At 41.0% G+C, this 10871-nt stretch overlaps 1 protein-coding gene across 7 annotated transcripts in view; it reads left to right on the forward strand.

The window, feature by feature from the left end:
• Pls3 (plastin 3) overlaps window positions 1-10642 on the forward strand; it is an 88907-nt gene extending 78265 nt beyond the window's left edge. For 4 of the 7 annotated variants that reach the window (XM_037199416.1, XM_037199417.1, XM_037199415.1 and 1 more), the window contains 11 exons: window positions 39-120; window positions 880-1045; window positions 2257-2399; window positions 3342-3368; window positions 3604-3699; window positions 5251-5446; window positions 6510-6588; window positions 7822-7936; window positions 8290-8423; window positions 10185-10308; window positions 10487-10642. In XM_037199416.1, the coding sequence (XP_037055311.1) occupies window positions 39-120; window positions 880-1045; window positions 2257-2399; window positions 3342-3368; window positions 3604-3699; window positions 5251-5446; window positions 6510-6588; window positions 7822-7936; window positions 8290-8423; window positions 10185-10308; window positions 10487-10615 (1291 nt within the window). In that variant the 3' untranslated portion in view covers window positions 10616-10642. The remainder of the gene's footprint in view (window positions 1-38; window positions 121-879; window positions 1046-2256; window positions 2400-3341; window positions 3369-3603; window positions 3700-5250; window positions 5447-6509; window positions 6589-7821; window positions 7937-8289; window positions 8424-10184; window positions 10309-10486) is intronic. The other 3 variants (XM_037199421.1, XM_037199420.1, XM_037199419.1) reach the window with 1 other exon arrangement.
• Window positions 10643-10871: the final 229 nt, after the last annotated feature.

Here is a 10871-nt window from a genome sequence, read left to right on the forward strand (position 1 = left end):
ACTCTAAAAGTAAATCAACTTTTGTTTGTATGTTTCAGCAAAATGATCAACCTTTCAGTTCCTGATACCATTGATGAGAGAGCAATCAACAAGAAGAAACTTACACCCTTCATCATTCAGGTGTGCCATGTTCTCTCTGCCCTCTTGCATGACGTGGGGGTTTGAACTAGAGGCCATAGCCTCTGTGTTCTGTCTGCTCTACTTTAATTCTCAGAGCAGCTCTGAGTGAAGAATGATCATGGACATTTTATACAACGACCTGGGACACAGAAAGGCTTGGAGAACTTGCCAAAAGTTCACAGAGGCACAGATCCTCATTGAACTCAAAGCCCTATGTTCCTTTTATTGCCTATTGTGTTAAGATATTGCTGACATAAATAAAATGATTTAAGCTCTTAGCTGCTGTGCTTAAGGGGTGGAGCATTTTTTCTTTTCCAGCAAGTGAGTAGTAGATTAGTATAGCAAAGTTCGCTCAGGCAGGAATGTCCCTTTATATGGGCAAATTGGTCATTTCTAGAACCTGGATGTACACCATATGCTGCTGGACTCACACTTAGGCAATTTTAGAAAAGTAACACTATTCACATGGATATATTTACCTTGATTACTTGACTTTTTACTTTAAAATCAGCAGAATTCAAAGCAACCAAATAAAAATAAAAAGTCCACTTCCTGTAGAGTTCTGCAAAAATAATAGAAATAAGGCTGAGACTTATCTCTTTGCTTTTTAATGCTGAATTCTGCAATATGTTTTCTGTGAATGTATGTGGATGAAATTAATACCTCATATTGATTTTCTTAGTGTTATTTTCAGTGAAGGCAGAAGTGGTCTGGGTGGGGAAAAAAGGTCAAGAAGTGTATAATTTGGCTGTCTTGCAGGAAAACTTGAACTTGGCACTGAACTCTGCTTCTGCCATTGGGTGTCACGTTGTGAACATTGGTGCCGAAGATTTGCGGGCTGGGAAACCTCATCTGGTTTTGGGACTGCTCTGGCAGATTATTAAGATTGGCTTGTTCGCTGACATTGAATTAAGCAGGAATGAAGGTAATGGAACACAGTTGTTATTTTGAAAGTTACTTATTGGTGATTTTTTTCCTTTTTCTTCCACTTAACTTAGGTGAGCAAATGATAATTAGAACGAACACAGAGTTATTTGGGAGAACAACCCATATGCCTCTGTTCGTTAGCTGTTGCAAATATTTGCATGACAGTTCACATTTGACTTTACTATAAAGACTATAAAGACCCAGAGAGAGTGATGCTTGGTGTCGCCCTCAGTCTCTCTCTACCTTAAAGGTTCTCTGTCTCTCTGTCTCTCTGTCTGTCTGTCTGTCTCTCTCTCTCTCTCTCTCTCTCTCTCTCTGTGTGTGTGTGTGCGTGCGCGCGCGCACACACACACACATGCACACACTTTATGTATGTGTTCATGTGGGTGAGTACATGTGATTTACAAGTGTGTATGCATATGGGAGTGGAGGCCAGAAATCAGCGGAGTGTGTGTGTGTCTTCCTAAAGCACTCTCCACCTTAGGTTTTGAGACCGGGTCTTTCTCCGAACCTCCAGCTTATCAATTTGGCTAGACTGGCTGAGCAGCAAGCCCCAGGGATCCTTCTGTCTCCATGTTCCCAGCACTGGGATTGCAGATGCACACCACTGCACCCAGCTTCTACTGCACTGCTACAGAAAACCCAAGCGCTGCCCCTCATACTTACACAGCACGCAGTTTACCAGCGAGTTCCTCTCTCCAGCCCCAGGCTTACTTTTGAGACAAGGAGCCCACCAATTTGGCTAGACTGCTGGTCAGCAAGCCCCAGAAGGTCCCCTGCTTACATTTCTGCAGCTCTAAGAGTACCAACTTGGGCTGCTACACCTGGATTTTTCACATGAGTTCTGGGGATTGAACTCGGGTCCTTGTGCTTTCACAGCAGGCCCTTTGTTGACTGAGCCATCTCCTCAGCACAGATTCTTAGTATCTCAAAGCTAGAACTAGGTCATAGTAGACCTTACATCTCTATTACCACCAAACAAAGTGTCGGAAGACTAAGTGAAACTAGGTATGCTGCTGCATGCCTGTAATCCCAGCATTTGGAGAGGGAAATCATGAGATTGAAGCGACATGGGTTTGTCTCAAAGTAAAACTGAGAGAGAGAGAGAGAGAGAGAGAGAGAGAGAGAGAGAGAGAGAGAGAGAGAGAGAGAGAGATTGGCATGGCCACTATCACATCACGTATTGACTGAGAGTTTTATGTCTACAAGCACTGGCTGCTTTGCTTCGAGATGGTGAGACTTTGGAGGAGCTTATGAAACTATCTCCAGAAGAGCTTCTGCTAAGATGGGCCAACTTTCATCTGGAAAATTCAGGCTGGCAAAAAATCAACAACTTCAGTGCTGACATCAAGGTAATGGTGCAAATGGGGAGTTGTGATGACTTGGGAGATTTTATTCCATCTTTACAGAGAAAAAAAGGATAGGATATAACCAAGCCTTGCTGCCTCTTGTGTTTTGAGAAAGAGTCTTGCTGTGTAGCCCAGGCTGTACTTGGACATCACTGTTGTAGACCAGGCTGGCCTCAAACTTACTGTGATTCTGTTCCTACCTCTTGAGTGCTAGCATACAGACACATGCCACCATAGCTAGATGATACTTTTTTCTTATTTTTGTTTTTGTGTCTGTTGTCTGAAGCAGGGTCTCTTGTGTCCCAGGCCGACCTCAAATCTGCTGTGTACTTGAGGAGGCTGTGAGTTCCATTCTCAGTTTTGTGAGGTGTGCAGGACTAAACCTAGGGTTTCAGGCACTCCAGCACAGCACTCTAGTAACTGGGGTCCAATTTGGTTTTTTCAGATATGATTTCTCTTTGTACCCCAGGTTGGCCTACAGTTCACTGTGTCAGTTAGGTTGGCTTCAAATTTGTAATCTTCCTGCTTCCCTGTAAAGAACACATACAGGCATATGCCAATGTGCCTAGTCAATGGAAAACTTTTTTTTTAACTGAAGTCCGCTTTGAACATTTTTGAAAAGCAAAGTATTGTTGCATTTGTTGATTATGTGAGGCCTTAACCTCAATCTCCCACCTTAACCAGTGGGAGAGGGGGAGAAAAGAGCTTGTTTTGTTACATATATTCTGATCCTAAAAGGTTAAATGCTATTTTGCCAACTATGTGTTTCTCAGTTAAGACCTTCTGTCAGTCCCACTTTTAGTTGAATAGATAATTAACTAGCAGATATTGTCTCCAAAGGTTGATATTAATCATGCTTTGTAATGTTATAATGTGTTTATTTTTTCTTTCCCTACGCTTCCTGGATCTCTGCTCTTCTATTTCATGCTTGTTTAATCTGTCAAGCTTTTTGACTTCAGTAATTCAGTGAAGGTACAGAAACACTTACTAGCTTCATTGCGTTGGTGAAATCAATAAATTGTCAAGTCTTAGCAAAATCAAGTTCCAGACAGATGGACTTTTCTTGGTAAAGATCTCTCAAATAAGAAGACAGAAGAATGCCATGTATTTTCACAAAATCTGATGAAAATATCCTCATCAACACAGGACAGTAAGATACAGTTACTCTGTAAATGTGATCACACTGATATTTTCAATTCTTTTGTAGGACTCCAAAGCCTATTTCCATTTGCTCAATCAAATTGCACCAAAAGGACAGAAGGAAGGTGAACCACGGATAGATATCAGCATGTCAGGTTTCAATGTAAGTATAGGTGTTCTTTCAAACTCTAAAGTCTTATACTAGTGTTGTCTGGTTTTTGTTTTCTTTGGTTTTGTTGAGAAAAGGTCTTGCTATGTAAGCCCTACTTGGCCTAGAACTTGCTATGTAGAGCAGACTGGTGTCAGTCTCATAGAGATCCATCTGCCTCTGCTTTCTGAGTGTTGGGATTAAACGCATGTCCTGCCACACCCAAATAATTTTGTGTAAATTCTATAAAAATTTCTATGTAACTTCATGTAGTGGTATCGACACTTTTAAGAATCTTTTAAAGGATGTGGTACATGTGACTCACAGGAAAGAAAGTATCCTGATTTATTTAGATAATTTTTGAGTTCCATAATTATGGTGGTACTTGATTTTTATGAATGACATAAAATATTCAAAGCGAGTATGGGGAAATACGTACTCTGGCTTATTCACCATGGGTAGGGGTAAAGGGCCAGTTTTTGCATTAAGGGAACTATCTGAGATAGCTTCCTCTCTCTTGAAATACAATCACAGGCATGTTCAGAGATGTGTCTCCTAAGTATTTCTAAATTAAGCTGACAGTCGAGATGAAGCCTCACACCAGGAAGTCCTCTGTTTGATTTTGCCCTACTACAGTCTTTTGTTTCTTGGCCCAGGATCTATCCAGGATTCCCCAACTGGATCTAGAGTTTGGTCTAAATTGATCAGCTTGGATTTAAATTTCTACAAAATATTACCTGTTTCTTTCAATCTGTCCCCATAAACCTCTTCCTATCATCATGCAGCTGTCTTATATTTCTCCAAACACTCCTTTCCTTTTTTGTTTTTGTTTATTTGAGACAAGATTTCTCTTTGTAGCCCTGGCAGTCCTGGAACTAGCTGTGTAGACCAGGTTGGCCTGGAACTCACAGAGATCTGCCACCTGCCTCTGCCTCCCCAGTGCTGGCATTAAAGGTGTGCATCACCTCTGCACAGCCAAAACATCCTTTTTAACTCCAAGGCTGTGCTTGCTTATTTTTTTTTAGATATGTTCCTTTAAGTAAAAAATAAGGGTCTGAAGAGACGGCTCAGCAGTTAAGAGTGCTTGCTGCTCTTGCAGAGACCATAGTGATGTTCCTAACACCCACTTTAAGTAGCTAAGAGCAACCTGTAACTCCAGATCCAGGGGACCCAAGTGCCCTCTTTTGCATGCTCAGGAATATGGGGATGGAAGAGATTAAAAAAAAATTTTTAAGTTTTTCTGAAACTATCCATATTTAAAGTTAAATCTTCAAGGGAGTGTAGCTGAAAAGGCAACAGCTTTTTTTCCCCCTCTGCATTTTGGCATGAGAAAAAATCCCAGTGCTTTATTCATTTTTTGAACGTGTGCTCTGGCGCCATCTCGGGGAATTTAAAGCTACTACATATCCTGCGCCTCCTTGTTTTGCGTTCAAAAACCATTTTATAATAAGTACCATGTGTTAGCTGAAAGAAAATAGAATCCGTTACCCAGCCTATGATTATAGGGGCAATTTATAGATATATTTTAGGATGGCCTTTAAAAGATATCTTCCTTTACTTCAACAGGAAACAGATGATTTGAAGAGAGCTGAAAGTATGCTTCAACAAGCAGATAAATTAGGTTGCAGACAGTTCGTTACCCCTGCTGATGTTGTCAGTGGAAACCCCAAACTGAACTTAGCCTTCGTAGCTAACCTCTTTAATAAATACCCAGCACTCACTAAACCTGAAAACCAGGACATTGACTGGACTCTACTAGAAGGTAACTTAAATGTTTCTGTAATTCTAGTGTGCAGTCTGTGGTATAAAAACACAGAGGCCACAATGATATGATTCCAACCCAGTGAGTTGCTTTATCCATTTGGCTTTTGCAAGAATCTGCTAAAAGTAGAAGCAGTGCTGAGTGAGAACTGGAAACTGCTGGATGGAGATGGTGATGGAAACAAAATTTGCAAATAAAATAGTCGAGTTGGGGAATGTGGCTCACTGCCAGAGCTCTTGCCTAGCACAGCCAAGACTAAAAGAGAAAATAAAAATCCAGGGTCCTATCATAAGACCTGTTAGTAAACAAATATTTTGTTTCAATGTTTAGTTTTTTTGCAGTGGGGGGTGGGTAAGGCAGGTTTTGTTTGAGTTTTATTAACCTATTTATTTATTTTGCGAAAAATGTCTTGTGTTTTGCTTGTTTGAGTTTTATTAACCTATTTATTTATTTTGAGAAGAGTCATGTTTTGTTTGGGTCTTTTAAACCTAGTCATCTATTTTGAGTCAAGCATTTCATGAGTCTCAGGCTGGCCTCAAACTCACTATGTAGTAAAAAATGACCCTAAGTTTCCTATCCTCCTGCCTCGAAGTACTGGGATTACAGGTATCATGTGCAGTTTTAAGAGTGCTGAGGACGAAACCCAGAACTTCATGCACCCTAGGCAAGCACTCTACAAACTCAGTTCCATTCCCCAGAGCCTCGGAGGTGGTTGTGAGCCAACATCTCACCCTGGAGCTGAAACTGGTCTGAAACGACTGACCTCGAACTCGTGGCAATTCCTCTTTCTTCAGCCTCATGAGGGCTGAGATTATTGACATGAGCCACTGTGTCTAACTAGATCATCTTTTTAAACCTCTAACCAAAAAGATACAGATACATGCAGAATTTAACCTATGTTTTAGTAATTGTATTTCAGTTATCTATACTCACAGTGGCATACTATCATATGGTAATTATGATCAAAATAAAGCACATAAAATAGATGAATGCATGCACTGCACCTATCTGTATATATACAGTACATTTAATGAACGAACACATTTTGTGGATGTTTTAATAGGAGAAACTCGTGAAGAAAGAACCTTCCGTAACTGGATGAACTCTCTTGGTGTTAATCCTCACGTAAACCATCTCTATGCGTAAGATACCCTGCTGCTATTATGATGTTATGAATATCATGAGTGGATTTAGCATAAGTAACAACAGCTCTAAAATTTTTCTGCATGTTTACTTGTAGCATGTATTTATATTAGAAAGCATTAATGATTTCCATCATCATTTTCCTAATATACAAGAGCCCAAATTCTTTCTTTGCCTGATCATTGGCTGTAAGTGATAGAATATGTAAATGTCTTGATGGTACCTTAGGGAACAGGTACTTTAAGTTTCATAAACAGTCTGGGAATACTTGTAGCAGACTACCCGTGATTCCCTATGGCCTTTGGCTTCCTGGCTGGACTGTTCTTTGCTGACATGTAATGGTTTGTATCCTAACTATATTCCCTATCTTCACTATTTCCCTACCATCTGCCTGTTTACTACCTACTAACTCTAGTACTTAATTTATTCATTGCATTTACATATATGCCAAAATCATATTATTTGTTTATCAACACGGTTGTTTATTGTGTATTTCTGACTTTCATGTAGCACCCTAAGTTTTCATCCAGTGTTCCCAACCTTTATAAGAGTTTTTGCTTATAATAAAGATACATCCTTTCATCATAATTATTAATTTTTTTTTTGGTTTTTCTTTTTTAAGATTTATTTATTTATTATATATACAGCCTGCATGTATGCCTGAAGGCCAGAAGAGGGCACCAGATCTCATTACAGATGGTTGCAAGCCATCATGTGGTTGCTGGGAAATAAATTCAGGACCTTTGGAAGAACAGGCAGTGCTCTTAACCCCTGAGCCATTTCTTCACCCCTGTTTTTGGTTTTTCAAGACAAAGTTTCTCTATGTAGACCAGGCTGGCCTCAAACTCACAGAGATCAGCCTGCCTCTGCCTCCCAAGTGCGGGGATTAAAGGCATTAAAGGCATGTACCACCACTGCCCACACCTTACTTTTTTTAAGACAGCACAGGATCTCACTGTGTAGACCTAGCTGGCCTGGAACAGCTCATCTAGAGCAGGCTGCTCTCACTCACAGAAATCACACTGCCTTCCCCTCCCCAGCCTAGGATTAAAGGTGGGCGCTACTTTGCCTAGCTGTACTCACATATTTTTAAGTGAACTGAATGGTCTTGGCACCATTTTCAGCATAGACTGATTTAGAAAGCTGTGAGTCATGGGTATAGTGACTATAGATCTTGTTTGATTTGTGTTATTGCTTGTGATCACTGATGAAGGTGTGTTTTGAATTGCTAGTGACCTGCAAGATGCCCTGGTCATCTTACAGCTATATGAACGAATTAAAGTTCCTGTGGACTGGAGTAAAGTTAACAAGCCTCCATACCCGAAGTTGGGAGCCAACATGAAAAAGGTAGCAAAGCTGGGATCTGCTTCGTTTCTTCCTTTTGTTTTAAAACCTCGGGACTCTAAGCTGCTTCTTGAGAATAGCAACTACATCTTGGTTTTGAGAAGATACCTACTATTTACAACACACACACACCCCTGCCATTACACAGCACACACACACACACACACACACACACACACACACACACAGACAGACACAGAGAGAGAGAGAGAGAGAGAGAGACAGAGAGAGACAGAGAGACAGAGAGACAGAGAGACAGAGAGACAGAGAGACAGAGACAGAGGGGGGGGAGAGAGCTCATGTAGATTGAACAAATGACAATCTTTAACCATTCATTTACTTTTGTATGTTTGCAGTTAGAAAACTGCAACTATGCAGTTGAATTAGGGAAGCACCCAGCTAAATTCTCCCTGGTTGGCATTGGAGGACAAGACCTGAATGATGGGAACCCAACCTTGACCTTGGCTGTAGTCTGGCAGCTGATGAGAAGGTACTGTGTACAGTGTTGGCCATTGGAGCTTCACAGTGTTACGGGTCTATGAATTAACTCTTAGTGTATTTTCGCAGATTTCAATCAGTCATTTAGTTCATTAAATACACTCCCAGGCTCATTGTACTTAGACACTGACATGAGTTTTCTTTGAGTGTATGTTCGATCTTCCCTGGGAGATACCTCCTTATGAGTTAGATAGAAAGGTGATTGTCCAGTCTTTCACAGGAGTCTGACATGTCCACTTAAGCCTGATGCAGTGTCACTGAAAACAATTGTCAGATGGGCTGCAGCTCTAGCTCAGTAGTCCAGGATGTACTTAGAATGCATGGACGCTATCCCCAGACCCCCAAAACAAATAAGGAAAACTTATCAGAAGCCCAAAATGGTGGCGCACACTTGAAATCTTAACACCTAGGAGTCTGAGGAGGGGAATGGCTAGGTTGAGGCCAGTTTGGGCTACATACTGAGTTCCAGGACATAATGAACTATAGAATGGGACCTTGCCCCTCCAAAGAACAAACCAAAAAATTATCGGAAGAAATAGGAACATGTATATATATATATATATATATATATATATATATATATATATATATATCCATTTGAAAATGAAGGTCTGAGCCAGCAGGATGGCCCAGTGGTTAATGGCACTTGTGCCCAGCTTGACAACCTCAGTTCTGTCCCTGGAAGCCATGTGGTGAAAGAACCGAACCATCTCCTGCAAACTATTCTCTGACTTCCATAAGTGTGCCATGGCATATATGTGTCCACATACACATAATAACTATAATTTTTATAAATTTTTTTTTGGTTTTTCAAGACAGGATTTCTCTGTGGTGTTTTGGTGCCTGTCCTGGATCTCGCTTTGTAGACCAGGCTGGCCTCGAACTCACAGAGATCCTCCTGGCTCTGCCTCCCGAATGCTGGGATTAAAGGCGTGCGCTGCTGCCACCGCCGCCGCCGCCGCCGCCGCTGCCGCCACCACCACCACCACCCAGCAGTTTTTATAATTTTTTAAGAAATTGAAGACTCCTTTATTTTGATATATTTTTGATAATTCATTGAGAATTTCATACATGCATACAATGAACTTTAATAATATCCAACCCCACTTGTAGCCCCTTCAACTCCTGCTGGATCTCCTCCATTCCTCTTTCCACTTTCATGCTTTTTTTATAACCCACTGAGTCCAATTAATGCTGCCCATATGTACACAGTGTGGGACAATCCATTTGGAGAATGGGAACCTATTAGGAGCCACAACCCATTTTAAAACCTGACTGTCACCCAGTAGCATAAACTGCCAATGATCCTGTTGGGTCTTGTGCAGGCAACCACAGCCACTAGAACTTCATGAGTGCAACAGCCCTGTCATGTCCAGAGCTCTGGCCCTTACACTCTTCCCACCCCCTTGGGAAATGAACATCTCTTAACAACACCAAAAACATTCCTTATGCCTATGTGCCAGCCAAAGCACAGAGTATGAAGTGTATGTGTGTGAGTGAATATGGCAAGGCTTATACCATTGTCTCAGATGAAGGTCAGAGAACTACGTTTGGAAATCAGTTTTTGCCATCCACTGTATGATCTGGGAGTCCAGTTCAGGTTGTCAGACATACATCAACCCGCTTTCCCTACTGAGCCAACTTGCTAGCCTTCATGAAATCATTGTGATAAAAATGTACATGAGACATCTTTCTGATGCTTGCATTTTTCTGCATAGACTAGATTGTGACTTTCTTCTGCTGATTCTTTTAGATATACCCTTAATGTTCTGGAAGATCTTGGAGAAGGTCAGAAAGCAAATGATGACATCATTGTAAACTGGGTGAACAGAACATTGAGTGAAGCTGGAAAGTCAACTTCCATTCAGAGTTTTAAGGTCAGTATACGGATTATTGCACATTATGTTTGCTAGATAAGAGCAATTATTTTAAGAACAACCTTGTGTTTTTTGTAAGAATTATTGTTGAGATAATGGCAAGATTTCCCTGTAAGTATTTCCATGTTAATTTGTAAATACTGAAATTCTTTGGTTTGTTCCCCCCCTTTTTTAATAGGACAAGACGATCAGCTCCAGTTTGGCAGTTGTGGATTTAATTGATGCCATCCAGCCAGGCTGCATTAACTATGACCTTGTTAAGAGCGGAAATCTTACGGAAGATGACAAGCACAACAACGCCAAGTAAGGGCCAGCCTGCAGTGTCACACAAAGAACACTGGTGTTACAGCAAGGCACTTCCAGTCAAATTCAAGGTCCCCACCCCACCCTGCACAGTGATGGCACCTGAGAAAGAGCTTTTTATTTGAAAGGCTTTTTTGAGATCCAGTTCGAAGACACACACTTCACTCATTTAAGTATACGATCTAATGGTTGTGACCTTGTTCACACTGTTATATAACCATCGCCACAATCGGTTTTAGAACATATAACGAATGATACCA

This window comes from Peromyscus leucopus, chromosome X (assembly GCF_004664715.2).
Source record: "Peromyscus leucopus breed LL Stock chromosome X, UCI_PerLeu_2.1, whole genome shotgun sequence".
NCBI classification, from domain to species: Eukaryota; Metazoa; Chordata; class Mammalia; order Rodentia; family Cricetidae; genus Peromyscus; species Peromyscus leucopus.